The following is a 15,664-nucleotide window of genomic DNA, read 5'->3' on the forward strand; positions in this document are numbered from 1 at the left end:
ATGTGCCAATAGGAAGAAAAAACAATCTGTTATTCCATTAATCTTTTTTATTTCATTGCAGCATTTTTTGCACAAAGAGAAAAAAGGAACATCGTTGTTGTTCATAATTTGTACATCATGAATTCTCACAGGCGTATCAAAAAAATCAGACATTCACATACAACCGATCTAGAGTCCCATTAGTTAAAAATGAAAACAAATAATATAATAAGAAATAAAACCAAACAAATATTTACACGTCAAAGCTAAAAGTACAGCTATGTACACGATATCTACCACCCTCCCTCCATCAGAGAGACTGGAGAAGCTCATTTCCTCAGGACAAAGCTTGGAAGAAATAAAAAGTTGAAATAACAGGAAGTGTTTTCCCAAACGTGATCAAGGCCGTGCTTGTTTTAACTTCTGTGGTCCGGGTGGGAGGAGCCTGATCGGGGCAAGGTAAGTGAAAATGGCGAAGAACGTCCGGCTCGTTTACATAAACACGTCCGGATTGTACAAAAACCGAAGCCAAAGTGTGACCAAATACAACCAGGAGGAGCTCAAGGACACGCCTACGCTAAACCAGGATATAAAGTCAACATGAAAGAACACCGCACCTGTCTGCTGAGAGGAAGGTCATTGATAGCGCAGGAGGACACCAGGAGATGAGCGAGAGGTCTGACTTCATCTTTCAGGGGATCCCAACTCAGCCTTGACATCAGGAATTGTGGGTAAATGCAGATGCAATAAAATTACCACTTTAAATAAACGAGCATGAGAAGGTGCAGCTACATGTCGAGCGCTCAGAGTGATTAAATATAAATGGTTATTGATCTGCACGTGGGCCCAAAACCAAAGTGAAATTATTTATCAGGCAAAATTTGAATGTTTAAATTTTAGATCAGCTGTGCTAATTTATGTTAAACAGACAATGAATTTAGTTTTTTCCCGTTTTCACGTTAACAGCGAACATTTGGCAACCGTGGAGCGATCGACTAAAACCTCCGACTGGGTTCGAAAGACGTTGAATTCCTACGTAACTCGCTTGTCCGCCCTTTTCCGTCTTTGAAGACCAAAACTGCAAATGCAAGCCAATTGAACGTGATCACCGCGGGAACGTGATCACCCGGAAACATCTCCATGTTTTCACTTGTCTGCTGGGATCGCTGGAGGGAGTTTTCTCTCTTATTTTGGCAGAAATTTTAACAACAAACATTTAGTGTCATCAGGGTAAAATAAAAAAAATAGTCAAGTATTAAATCTCAGTACATTCCAGGATTCAGGCACACATATATGAACAAATTTTTACAAAGGCGGCGAGGAGGAGAACAGCGTTCCTGTGCGGTTCAGAAAGATAAAAGTGATGATGGTGACAAAGGGCAGCAGAAATAAAATAAGTGCTTCCCTCCGTTCGGTGTGGCGTGAAGGTGCGAGGGAGGCGAGTTTGTGTGTTAAATCGATGTTCTGTTCACAGGTTTAGTGAGGAGAACCGTTGAGGGCAGGTCAGCAGAATTTTGGAATTGAACAGAACATTTTTCATTCATCCCGAATGTATCAATCAAAAACGAATGAGCTCCTCCCCCCCGGGGCCCAAGGCTGATGGTGGCTCCGCTCTTCCACTGTGGCGACGAGGGCGTTAGTTCTGGTGGCGCTTCATGTGCAGAGCCAGGTGGTCCGAGCGGGAGAAGCAGCGGCTGCAGGCTACGCACTTGAACGGCTTCGCCCCAGTGTGCTTCCTGTAGTGTCGGGTCAGCTCGTCTGAACGGGCGAAACGCCAGTCGCAGTTGTCCCACGTGCAGCGGTACGGCTTCTCGCCTGTAAGACGGAGAGGAGGGATTAGCCACGCGCTGACCAGCGGTACAGTTCGCCGGAGCTAATGAGGAACTTGAGTGATGCCTTTGGGATCAGTTTATTGTGAAAGGATGTGGAATTCCAGCCTGAGCTCAGGAAAGCCAACACGGCACGTACCCTCCCACATCCCAACGCTGACTTTTGTCTGCCGTGCCACAACCTGCTAAAGCCAAACAGCGAGCTAATCATCGACCACAAGAAGCGAAGGGAAGGTTGAAATTAATGTCCACAGAATTGATGTGAAGCGTGAGCGCAAACAGAGCCGAGACCGAGATAACTAAACAATAAACCTGCGGTTCCCGTATTTGCACGCCAACGTGCGTGGCGCAGGACACGTCCTTGGCCCAAAAATCCTTGCTGAAACCGTTGATGTGGGGGGGTGTAGCAGGTTCATCAAGTGCTCATTAGTAGCATGGGTCCGTTAGCGCTGATTAGATTAGCTGCTATTGACCATCGATCAGTTCCTGATAACCGCTGAGGGTCCAAAGAGTGCAGCAGGGGAATAAAAAGGCTTTTTGTGCTCTCAATATGTTGATATTATGTTAAAGTTTCCCGTAAATCTGTTCGGCAATAGAAGGAAAAACTGAACAAATTTAGTGGCTAAACATTTGTCTGGAATTTCCTAACATTAGCCCCACCTCCTAGGGACCACATCCTGTTCCTGTGAGTAACCTCTGCTCTTCAGGCCTGATGAGAGGTGGAGCACGCACCTGGGGAGGTTCTCGAGCCACAGGTGTGTTTGGCTTCTCTAAATCTGAGCTGATGGGGTCAAAGCCGCCTCTTGTGGACTATTATCCCCGAGGAACCACAAACAGACCGATGAAATCACACGCACAGTACAAACACGCCGCTGATAAATGGTCCTAAATGGCTGGCTGAAAAAAATGCTCTGCGGTCAGGATTACAGCCCTTCATTCACACCCAAGCTAAAAGTGTGATTTTAAAAGGATCTTGATGCCTATTACTGTCTAAAAAAAGTTTTTGCAGCGTCCGACAGCAGACTCCAGAGACAGGAGACTGTCTCTGTCCATCGTGGGTCCAGGCAGGTGGAGGTTTTGGTTCCCGCTGATGGTTCTCACATTATTTATTCATAAATGAATCACGTGGTGTCATCAGCAAAGAGTTTAACCGGGAGAGTTTATTGTCGCTCCATCTCTAAAGTACACATTCACTAATGTGCACGTGTATGAAAACCTCAAAAGCCAAAGTCCAGAAATGAATGTGGCGTCAGTGCATCAATCACTGCTGGACAAAAGGAGCTTTTGTTGCAGGTTGGCATGTGAAGCACATATAATATTTGCTCTATAGGAGGCTTCAGGTTAGTCTGAAGCTGCAGCTGGAGACCCGCTACAGAATTCACCTTTTATAGGCGGAGTGTGATTTTTATCCTAAAAGACCTCCGACAGTCCTGACAAGACGGGATTTGACTTCCCACTTCAGGACGTAAGCGACTCCAGTTTCATCTAAAGACCACCTGGTTTAATCAGATCAAAACAAACATCTTCAGGCTCTCCAGAACTCCCATAAACACTTTGTCGACCTCTTAACCTTATCAGCTAGTGTTTATATAGAGGGCTGGAGGGTTCCGTAATCAGGACGATAACACTCTTTACACACACATAAACAGCGCCACAATAGCCAATGTCCAGAGTTCAAACGGTTGTAGAGGCCACGGTCAAGGCTGGGAAGCTTCGGCAGCACTACAGGAGAAGCATTACAAAATGGAATCTTCAGTTCAGTCCAGAGCGGCGTGTCGGCAACATTCCACAACTGACGGTTTATCGTTCCAGTAAAACTTGTTCGTACGAGACACTGATAACATCAAGCCGATCTGGTTATTTACAGCGTGAATACAAGAAGAAGGCCCAAGTTCCACGGTGATCAGCAGACAAACTCTGCTGGAGGCAATCCCTAAAAACATCTGAAGGGGCCGATTCACAGAGTTACCGTTCTATTTAGCATTGCTAGGCTAACCCTCAGATTTTATTTGAGCTGCGCTGAGGCCGAGACGACCACAAGAGTCCTCTGACGCTGATGCAGGAAACGGTAGCAGCTCTGCAGTAGTTCCACATTGTTCCACGTGGAAAACACTGAAGCCGGCCCCTTTGTTTCGCTGGGCCTGATTATTTTAGCTTCCACAGGTGTAACGAGGACCAAAAAGCAGGTTTCATATTTTCTTCATCAATAGGTTTTGTATGAATCTGTTCATTCGCTCCTCTCACTGAATCGCTCAGGTTGTCATTTGTGCTGCAGCTTCCTGCTAATGAAGAAACTCACAAACTGCTTTTATCTGCTTCCATCTGTTGGAACCCTCCATCATGCTGAATAAGCCTTGGTCACATGACCAACCCCCCCCCCCCCCCCCCAAAAAAAAAACTCAACAGAAATCCTGGTCAGAGTCTGTACAGGTTTCATCTTACAGGAGGGAAACACTGAAACCAGCCTTCCCTCATTCTGCATCCCCCCCCGAACTGGGACAGAAAAGCAGGAGTAACTGGTTTGGCCTTTGCGTTAACTGCAGGTCTTCCCTCTTTTCTCCCTCTTTTGTTCTCTCGCTCTCTCTGGGGAAGCGAGGACAGGTACGAGCACGTAAAAAACACTGAGAGAAGAAAGCAGCCATGTGGCTTCTGTGTTATTTTTGCCTTTTCATTGTGCTCTTCATTGTGTCCACAGGGTGTATCGAAACTAGCAGATTGACAAATAAAATTCTGGTTTCATTCTTGGCAAATCAGGTTGTTCCAGAGGTTTTGAAGGAGCCTCCAATAGCAAGCTACACAGCTAGAACACTGGAATTATCTCTTTTTCTGTGAAATACGTCAAACGCAGAAACCGGTGGAGGAAGTGCTCCTCTCGGCTGCTTTACTGGTGCCACTGGCAGCACGTCAGAAGCTCCGTCCCGATGTTCCTCAGGAACAGCATCAACAGCATCACTCACAAACCACATTATGTCTCTTCAGAGAGTTTGTGTGCGCCGCTGACACCCAAAGCTAAACTGATATTCATCTTTCTCACCTGTGTGTGTTCTTTGGTGCGCCTTCAGGTGGGAACTCTTTGTGTAAACTTTGGTGCAGCCTGGAAGAAAAAGAGAGAGAGAGAAAGAGAGAGAGATGGTAAGTGGAAGGCAAAAAAATGGGTTTTCTTTGGTTTTTGTGTTGGTACCCATGACCCAGCGAGCAGGGGTCAGATCCAGGGAAAACCCATTCACGTGCAGAGGCCACATGACCCACAATACAGAGCAGGACTCCTAAAGCTGAAAGAAGAAGCTCCATCTTTACTGAGGATTGTGTGTTTAAACATGTAAAAAGATGGCAAGCCTATTTACACAACAGCTACCAAAACCACCATGAGCCAACCCGTCCAGGCTTGTTTTTATTACCTCTCTGAGGGAGATCATGTGACTGTGTCTCTGTATGGAAGAGCAGCTTTTCCCTGTTTGCTGTCTGTGTGCGAGGCTGCTTACATGCTGCTTTGTATACTGCCGGGGCTGATTTACATGAGGCATCGTGCTCAATACCTCGCCGAAATCAAAATATCTGAAGCAGCGACAACCTGGCAACAGCTACAAATGGCTAAAACGTTTCCTCTATGCTGATGACACACAATTATCAAATCTGCTCAGTAAATTCCAGTGTTCCCCATTAACTGTTGTGTGAAAGGTAGATGTATACATGTGGTCAGGTGACCTGGGGCCCAGACCCGCGTAGAATACTTCGATACCTCTGAATCCAGCTGAGACTTACTCCCATTAAGGCTTTGTTCTGTTCAATGCAGCAGTGGGGAGCTGGTCCCGCTGGAGGAAGGTTTTCTCTCCTATAGGGTAGACGACTACTGTTGCCAAGGGAACCAGGTTGTTCCTGTCAAGCAACAGCTGTCGTCTACAGGGTCGGAGAGAAAACCTTGCTGTATTGTCACCTGGTGTAACTGGGTTGCCCAATGAGTTTAAGGTAACGAAAAGAACCCTGAAGTGTTGTGTTGTCCATGTGGTCACCTGGGTAGTCACAAAAGTGGATTCGCCTTTTCTCCAGCTCTGGGTTGTTCCGCCTGTTGTACTTTGGACCCGTCAGGACTCCCTGGCCGTGGGTCATCAGCAGGGCGTGCGGGGTCAATCCCGCCATCTTGACCACACGCTGTTGGTACGGTGGCGGAGGTTGAGACGCTAAACTGAGCGGTTCTGCCTGGCCGTCGGGGCTGCCGGGCTGGGAGTTTGGGGGTGAGGGCGGCAGGCTGTGTGGGGCTGTGCTCTGGGAAGAACCGGTCATAGAGGCGTGGTAATAACCATGGTGCTGCGGCAGGTGGTGCTCCGCCATCATGTAGGTGCCATTAGTGATTGGCATCGTGGGGCTTCCCAGGTTCAGCATGGCCCGACCCCCTGCAGAGCCGTGTGCCGACGGGCTGTTGTGGGACAGAGTCATGGTGAGGTCGGCACTACTGGCGATAGGCATGTGGTACACCTGCTGCTGTGGCGCTGGCGGTCCAATCTGAAGTTCTGTGTCCAGATTTGGCTGCTGCTGCTGCTGCTGCACGCTCACCACTCCTGCCTCGGCGCTCAGGTCCGGTTTGATGAAAACATTGCTGGTTACATGATGAACGTTGAACACAGAGGTGAAGTCAGGCAGCGCCTGAGTGGAGGTGGTGGTAGGGATGGAACAAGGCACCTCCAGGTCCGGCTCTGTCTTGATCTGCTGTGGTGCAAGGGTCTTGTTGTTGGGCCGGTACAAGCCCGTGCGGAGGTGAGCGGTGCTGGGAAGGATGACGTTGATGTTGAGGCTGTACGGGGTTATCGGCTTTTCCTCGGAGAAAAAATCGTCCACCACGGAGGCACTTTCCCGCCTGTATTTCTTGTCGACACCGTCGGTGGAGAGGCTCAGAAGAGAACTGCCCACCTGGGGGAGATATTTGTCCAACTCCAGCTGAATCTGAATAGAAACAAAGAGGCAGAATTACCACATTTGGACAGCCACATCCATCAAAGTCGTTTGGAAAAACACCTGGTGAAAAAAGACTGAGAGAAGCCGGTTCCTGCTTCCCTCCTTTGCCATTCCTCCATCATTCCTCACATTCCTGCTTCTTAGTGGAGCTGAATGTTCTGACATGACCACAATGAGGTGTTGGAATCTCCAACGATGCCTGCGCCTGAGTTCTACACGTGTTTAGCATGTTTGTAGAAGCACCGTGCACTAATGGGATTATTGTCCGACAACGAGCCGACGTAAAGAGAGAATAAGCCCAAATATTCTACAGATACTCAAATCTGGAACCGAGTGAACCAGTAACACAAACAGATGTGAGAAATTCTTACGGGCGACAGTAATGCAACAAATGACACACGATCATCTGAAGGAGCACGTTTAATTGAGCTTTTTGGCTGTTTTTCATGAAATAAATATGTTTGAAGTTATCAATGTATTATGATTGTAACAGATGCTATATAAATAAAGATTCATCTTTATTTATTCAGCATCTGTTACAATCATAATTGTTTCTAGGTGCTTTCCAGAATCCCAGGGTCTGACCCCCAACAAGCAACAGTGGCAAGGAAAAACTCCCCTTTAACAGGAAGAAACCTTGAGCAGGACCAGGCTCATGTAGGGGGACCCTCCTGCTGATGGGGGGCGGGGTAGAGAGAGAGGAGAAGGGGGAGGACAGGTAGAGGATAGACTAGGTAGAGATGATAGAAATACATTAATAACCATTATTGGTTGCATCATTGCTTCAAAACAGGAAGTCAACCATCAAGCGCGTCACTTCTCAGAAGACCCTCTACAATGTTTCTGCTCTCAGGATGTCAGTAAACATCAAAAGCAGCTGAATAGCTCAGGATATAAAGATGTTTATAAAGAGTACAGCTTTTAAAGAACACAAGTACGATACTGCAGCGGAGACACTTCAGAATGTGTTTTTTTGTGTATCGGAATGCTAAAGGGTACCTGGTTCGGTTGACAGATGATTCACTCAAATGATCTTATTTTTTTTAAATCAAAGAAGTGGAGACAAACACAAACATCAGTTCATTTTGCTGACGTTTTAACAGCCTCACTTCCCCTAAAGCACTTGTTTGTCTTTGCACCGTTAGCCAAAGTTCACTTATTAAACGAGGGGCCCGGCGGCCTCAAAAGCAAACGGATTAAGAATGATGTGAAATGTCTTTTGTTGTAGCTTCATGTGTGTAAACGTGTCTTTGGGCCAAGATCTGGCCAGTTAATGATTGGAGAACATGTATGAGTGCGCCGCTATGTGTCCTTCTGTCCGATAACAGTTAGCTTGTTATCAGCACAGCTCAGTTTTATGAGATGGGAGTTTCCAAAGGACGTCCTTCGTGTGTCTCAACTCCAGACAGAATGGACTTTAAGTGGTTCTTCACGGCGTTGCAGAATCGGTTTCAGCTCCTTTTGTTGTCCAACAAATCCAAACGGCCCATGAGGGGAACCAGGCACACTCGAAGGACTACATTTCTCATCCAGCCCCGGGGAACCATGAGGTTCTTCCAGTAGAAGACTGAAGATTCTGCTACATATTTGAACTGACATAACTGAGGCTAAAAAAAAACGGTTTCTGCACCAATGTTTTTAAAGACTCAACATCACCGTTGACCTGCAAAACAAAAGGCTGCATTTGAGCGTTCATTTATGGCTCTGAGGAATGTAAAGAAATGGTTCCCATTCGCCTTTAGAGCTCCATAAAAGAGCTGATAGCACGCCACCCCCCCTGGTCGGACCAGGCGAGCTATGAATCAACGGAGCAGAAATCATGACAGGTCAACCTTTGAGATGTTTTACGGCCTCTTATGGAAGGAGAAATTAGAGTTCTTTTACCCGTCCAGCACAACAATGGCAGTTGAAATTGTTTCCAGTTGTACTTGAGTCGATGCTCGCAGCGGTTTGAGAGCTCAGTGATTGAAAAATGTCGGTCGTTCTGAAGTTGATCGTAAACTAGATTAATCAGTTAAAATAGTCCTTACTCAACGGTCAGTTCAGCAATATTTTCACAGGGATTGCTAACAACAATCAGGTTGTCAGCATCAAAATTTTTTTTTCGTATCCAGCTAATGTGTCTGTTAGCACTGGACTCCTTGTTCAAAGGATAATTCCAGGATAAGCTACAAAGGCTATGAAACCATCTCCAATAATCCATGAAGCTCTAAATATGTCTGAAGTCATGCTCTTTAGAGACTAAAACGTCAACATTTACATTCAATTTGGTTTCAACAGCTCAGATCTCAGTTTCACTTTCATTTTTTAGATGTAAATAAAGAACATGCAAGGCTTAAACTTAACCATTAGCCACTGGTCACCGTTAGCACTGCGCCATCATATATTCGGGCTATTAATCACAAGTCCTCTCAGTTTAACGAATTTCTGCTGCTGTTATGATTGTAGAGATAAGCTGATAATCTGACTGTAACCAATGGTGGCGTCACCCTGCAGGGCGAGTAACATGCTAACCGTTAGCGATTTAGCTGGCGTTGTTTGAATGTATGACTCGAGCCATACGTTCAGTTGAATCACGGGGGGGGGTTAAAGGGGGGACGTCTGCTGCTCAAGGCTGGAGTCAAGTTTACAGCGTATTGATCTACAGGAGGGATCTGGCGTGACCGGCCGCATGCTCCCGATCCACAGGCAGTGAAGTTACTGTGTAACTTCCGTCGTCTGCGCTCAGTCGTCCTGGAAAGCCGCCGCCGATACCCCACCACAACTGTCGAGATCCGCTTCAGAGGTTATTTATTCCGCCCTCAGAGCTTCAGGAACATTAATTATGCGGTTAATATGTGTCAGGTAGATGAAACACCTCCAAAACAGTCATTTTCATTCTAATAAATTTAAATGTAAACATTTGGTGATGCACGTCCGACCTGCTCTGCTAACCACAAACGACTCCACTCCGGATCAGAATTTAGGGGTTTGTTGACACCACCTGTGGAGCCAAACAACTCAGGTTCTAAATGAGCGAGAAGCAACGTGGCCGAGTCCTTAATGCAAAGCTCGATGCAAAGTTTGAGCCCTCGGCAGGTGTGGGACGCGGTGGCAGCGTGACACTCTGAGCCCTGAGAGCCTCACAAAGTCAGTTTAGAGCAAATATGAAGTTCCGGCAACAAGTTAACTTTGATCTTCAGGAAGGGTAAAAGAAATAAAGAAAGTAGCTCATATGTTACTGACGACCTGGGGAAAAACTCAACTCGCCAAGTCAGCAAATGTCGGTTGCTGCCTGCTTCGAGATAAAAAGGACAGAAAATTGGGACGTTTATCACCTGCTTGTGTTTTTAGTCATCGTGCTGTTTTGTCTGAGCTTTACGCCAACAAACGTTGCGACACGTCTGCCAGACGGGCCAGCTAGCGCTGGCTTGCTAGTGCGTTTGCTTTGACAATATCACAAAAGGTTTAGAGGTGATCTGGTATCTTTCTGTTTGTCGCAGCATCACGGGTTACTCTGCTACTTTCCCACGAGGGCGACCTCGCCGGCGAGGTCCTGTTCGCCTTGGGCGGCCTCTGAAACGCTGGCGCTGCTCGAACAGGTCGAGCAACATACTGCTGTCACGACAGCAGCTCGCCTAAACGCTCTTTTAAAAGCCCAAAACAATGAGACAAAGCCGAGTCTGACGGAGCGAATAAGAGGCCAGAAAGACACGTTTTCTTTTCCCGGAGATGGCGAATTAAAAAAAAAAAAAAAACCCGCGGAGAATAAAGGTGAGAATGCCCGACGGACAATATTTAATCGCACTTTTATCTTGTCTCATGGCGGCGACCTTTGACCGTCCTGCTCCTGTTGAGCAGGACATCCTGGTGTCCTCGCACCATATGTCATCATTTCCTCACATGTCGAGGTGTGTTTGCATTAAAACTAGCTGCAGCATCCATGTGGGACGGACTGGCGAGGAGAGTCCAGCGGGTGGCGCCGTCACAGCGGGTGTTTCGAGTAAAGATTTGTTCATGTAATCTTATGAGGACTTTGGAGGAGAAAATAAGATCTTGTCCAGTTTTAAGACAGACGACAGGATCACCCCCTACTGGCTGAGGGGGATAAGCGAATAAGCCCCTCCCCCACATGGCGCTCAGGCGCCGTGCGCACAATTATGTTGGTGAATTATCAACTTTGATCCCGTTAAAGTTGTGCAACCACAACGTGTCCCCACGTAGCTTTAGAATTCATGCCGTCGGCAATGGCCTCCCGCCCCAGACCCCTGGAGAGCTGGCCGTCGCCTGTGACCAGCGGCGAAGGAGGCGGGATTCCAAATATTTGACAAACCACCAGAACTTCTAGCTGTGGTTCCAAGTTCACGACCTGATTCTGAGTCAGTTCCTCGAACCGGTTGTGAAGGCACGCTGAAGGCAGGCACGATGTATGTGTGTGTGTGTGTGTGTGTGTGGGGGGGGGGGGGGGGGGGGGGGGTCCTCGCCATGCCAGCAGCTGCTCGTGAAGACGAGATGACACAACGTGGCGAAACAAACCTCCAACCAAAAAAAACCTCACGTCGTCTCGCCCGCCACCTTTCGGGCCTCTGCAGTGCGACGGCATCCGGTTTCTCTCCCCGCGTTATTGTGAGCTCGCACGCTTCGCCGCCATTTAACTTTAATGCTGATGATGCATCAGTTGTTTGACAAAGGAGGCGACCGGGAATCCGCCGTGGTGCGTTCAGGAGCTGGAGGAATGTGGCGGCGGTCAACTGTCTCTCTTCCATCATGTGATTCGATCTTATGACTAAACAAGGAGAATTTTGAGGCGACAAAGAGGAACGCGCCTCCATGCCGCCCCGCGCGGGGGCGAAGGTGCACAACAGGGACTCTGCTGGATATTTACGTCAAAAATCAATAATCAATCCGATTTTTCCGCCCCCCAAAAAACACAAAAGTGCATCTAAAACAGCAACATTTCTACAAATTCATCCAAGTGGAGCAACCGCGACCAAATTAGTGTTTGAAAGGTTGCAGCCTGCAGGTGATTGGAGGACTTTAACCTGCCTGAACAGGTGAGCCCTGCGCAGGTAACTGCAGCTCGGTGACATATGAAATCTCGGAAGCGCTGGTGTGTGCGGGAGCCCCCCGCGGGGACTCACCGGGGGTTTGATGTCCTCAAACACGGATGTGTCCTCCGCGCCGTCCGCCGCCGACATCCTCACCGGCTTGAGCTGCGTGAACACCGCCCGCTCCTCTGCGTGCGGCGGGTTCATGGCCGGTCCGACGCTCGTTGCCATCAATCTGACCTTCGGCTTTATTCTGCGGCTCAATCACTACAGAAACCAGGGAAAATTCGGATTAACTGCGGCTGTCCGGAGCGGAAATCTACAGGGTAAAATCCCTCCGCGGTGGCGTCTGACTGGCAGGTAGATTGTTCACCTGAGCTCAAGTATGGACCTGCTGCCGACAGGTGAAGGCGAGCAGCCGCGCAGCCAATCAGAGCGGCCGCTGGTGGAGTGGGCGGGGCTTACCCGCGAGACTGTAGAAGGTTGAAAAACAAAGTTGAAAAAGAAGACAGACGTGACGTTCCCATCTCACGCACACCTGTATGGAAGCCAGTCAGGGCTTGGAAGCAGAAAAGGCTTTAAGTTGCTATTTCTTTTAGACCAGTTAAAACCGTTTTTATGGTTTAATCTCTGTGATTTACGCAATAATGGGAATTCCGGCCAAAGCCGAGATAATAAGAGTCATTCAGATAAAGATTTACCTGCAGAGGCATTATGGGAAAATCTCATTTCAGGCGTCACAAGAAAATAAACCTTTTTCTGTGGTTTTTAGAGAAACCTTCTGAGATTACTGATGATCCAGAATAGATCAGCTGCCAGGGTGACCGTTTTGTTTCTTTATCAGAACAATTACAGACGTTTCATTTTTGATTTCCTTATAACCTGTGAGATATGCAGGTTGTGAGGAATTCTGTGCTCTTGTTTTCTCTTCAGGTTCTTCTCTTTCATGGACAAATCACGCCATCATAAATGAAGACACACCCAACCTGATGCTACAATAACAACCTAAATTCACAATCAAACTGCTCTCCACCCAGTAATTATTTTTAATTCTGCGTTGACAAACATAAAACCGACTTCCATAACTATGTATATTGAGGCGTAACACAAACCCACTGAGCATCACGAATAATTACTGCTGCTAGCTCACGATGGTGCAGTCAGAGCTCCGTCTCCAGCGTAGCAGTGGAGCTAACACAAATCTGTACGTAAAAACGGGCTTTTGCTTTCCTGATTACAACAGAAAAAGAGAGATATCGGCTAACAGGAAGTGGATTCCAACACTTTGTTTACAAGTCATCTTAAAATCCTTCTGTTTTGTACATTTATAGCTAGTTTTATAATAATTGCCACACTGTAAAACAAACCAAAAGGAGGCGCATCATTCATTTAGCTAGGCAGACATCAACCGTTGCCGTCAGTTGCTCGCCAAATGTGGCTAAATTTGAACGTTGCAGCTCGTTTACGTGCACATACGTCCCTCCACAGGTAACATGTGAACTTGCTGGTAACCTGGAACATAGTTGCCCTCTGGGGTAAAATGCTATATAATTAGCATCATGAAGTTTGTGTACCAGCTTTTCACTTTTGTAACTCAAACATAAAAGAGTTGACTTTGCTTCTTTGAGAGACGGAGGCGATTTTCTTTGGCACGGCGCGCCGATTGGACCTGTTCGACCTGACTGCATCATATTGTTAGCATGACTGAAATAATACCGGCGAATCCTCTTTGTCTAGGTGCATTGGCAAGCGTGAGAAAATTCTGCCACGGCATGAACAGTGTTTGTCCAGAGGTAGCAGGAGGAGCCGCGTCTGCGCCGGCCGCTGGTTTACCCGCATATTTGCAGTCGACCCGCTCAGCTGTGATGAAGAAACTCGGAGGATGGTGACGTTCTGTTAACGAGCGCCGCCACATTTGGGCCTGTGTTACACCACAGGGTATTTGACATTTAAATGACTTTATAGCCACACCACCAGGGTTGTGTGTGCTAGGTTAGCAGGATTTCTCCCACCACCTGTTGATTTGGTTTCATTACTGCAATCACAGCAACCAGGAATAAGCTCCGCCCCCGGTGTTTTTATTTGTTTACAGGCCTCGTTCCTGTCAACACCTGCGAATCAGACGTACGTCTGTGAATTTCAGTCGCCTGCAAACGTCTCCAGCCCAATGCAGCCTGGCTGGGATCCATATTAGCATTGTTAGCATGTCTCCCCTCACGTAAACCGCCAGGCCGCTCAGAGCAGCGTTGTTATTACACAAAATAACAGATGGAGGTCTATTTAAAACGCCGCTGCTGATGCAGCCTGAAGGCCTCACCGCGAACACGCTTGCTGCAGGCGTGTTCCGTCATTAAAGAGGTCCGTTCGCTCTGGCGTGTTGCATCACCGCCGTCCCATCAGAAACCATAAAACAGATAAAACCAGTGAAGCTCAGAAAGCCAAAGGTGCTGAAATATAAATAAGGATGCCGTGTTTTGATGATTAAAGCAGCAGGAAGTCACGTGACTGAGGACAGAGGGAGTTCAGATGAGGGCTGCCAGAACTATCAACCAGGAACCGGGAACACTCGAGGCACTCGTCTGGTTCCTGTGTCCAGTTTCCCTCAGGTGGATCCTGAGGCTCAGCTGAATAAAGTTCCAGATGAGGTTGATCAGCAGGTTGAGGCTGGTCAACACTGAGAACTGAGCAGGAACCAGGAAGAAGTCACGGACGGGTCAGATAAGCGGTGCTGAAGCTCGTCGGAAGCCAGTTTTTCTATTCTTTAAGTCTCCATCAGCCAGATGTGTGGGCGCGATGAAGCCACGGCGTCTTATTGGCTGTTTGGACTTTTATTGACTGAGGGAGGAACCGGCGAAGAACAGGCTGCAATTGTTCTCAGGAATGACTCCGGCGAGCAGGCCTGTTTACCTTCCTCTGAGGTGAGCGCTCGAGCATTGATCCCCGTGAACGTGGCCCTAGGACGCCTCGGTTACGTCAGTGGCAGCAGTCAAGGTCAAGGTGCTCGGGGCGGAGCCAAGAGGAAAGTTCTCAGATGGACACACACACACACACACACACACACACACACACACACACACACACACACACAATTAATCAATTAGCTGCAGCTTCAAGGTGTCACATATTGGTTGCAAATCAGTTTGTCAGAAACAAGGAAACAGATTAGAGCCTTTTGGACTTTGCAGAACTTTATTGATGATTAATGCAAACTTCTTCTGAAATGTTTCCACATTTCATGTATGAACGCAGCCTTATCAACAGGAACCAGGTTAGTTTATGGCCTTTAAATTACTGTAACTGTCAGACCGTCCTGTCAGCAGCCTGTTGCAAAACTCTGCTAAGGTAACTTCCAGACAAAGTTCTGTCTGTCTGTCTTGATCACGTAAATATTTCCTCTGTTCTGAGATCGCAGTTTCAAAAAGATTAAAATGCTGCTAATACACAAAGCTAAGTGCTCAAAACCACATTTATGTTGAGAAGCTAAATAACATCGCTAGCTGACATGCTACTGCCATAGCTAATCGTCTCGCACGACTGGCAACGACCTCTACAGAATCTTTCATTAGCTGTAATTACCGAGTGAATCGGCCCTTATCTAGCTAACATCATTAGAGCAACCCGTCAGTTGGCTAATATGTGATAATTGTGGGGAAAGGCTAAGGTCAAAGTACAGCTACATTTATGCCGTGTCATGACACAAACAATTAAAAGCTTCAAAAATTTTCAATTATTTCGAGTTAAAAACCATCAACACAAAGATCAATACTCTTTAATATCCAAATACAATCATATTACATGTAACATTTCCTCGATGAGTCACTGTTTCATAGTAAGAAGAAGAAAAAGGTATTTCGAAACCTCTGTGTTTGATCTTGAAGG

The 15,664-nt window shown here is 47.2% G+C and overlaps 1 protein-coding gene across 1 annotated transcript; it reads right to left on the reverse strand.

Moving 5' to 3' along the window:
* Window positions 1–27: 27 nt before the first annotated feature.
* Window positions 28–12,178, reverse strand: klf5l (Kruppel like factor 5 like). Its single transcript, XM_057054826.1, has 4 exons — window positions 11,879–12,178; window positions 5,819–6,746; window positions 4,843–4,902; window positions 28–1,794 (listed from the first exon to the last, which is right to left on the reverse strand). Exons 1-4 carry the CDS (start codon window positions 12,014–12,016, stop codon window positions 1,616–1,618), a joined length of 1,305 nt encoding a protein of 434 aa, XP_056910806.1. The 5' UTR covers window positions 12,017–12,178; the 3' UTR covers window positions 28–1,615.
* Window positions 12,179–15,664: the final 3,486 nt, after the last annotated feature.

The sequence above is a fragment of the Takifugu flavidus genome, chromosome 14 (genome assembly GCF_003711565.1).
Source record: "Takifugu flavidus isolate HTHZ2018 chromosome 14, ASM371156v2, whole genome shotgun sequence".
In the NCBI taxonomy this organism is placed as follows: domain Eukaryota; kingdom Metazoa; phylum Chordata; class Actinopteri; order Tetraodontiformes; family Tetraodontidae; genus Takifugu; species Takifugu flavidus.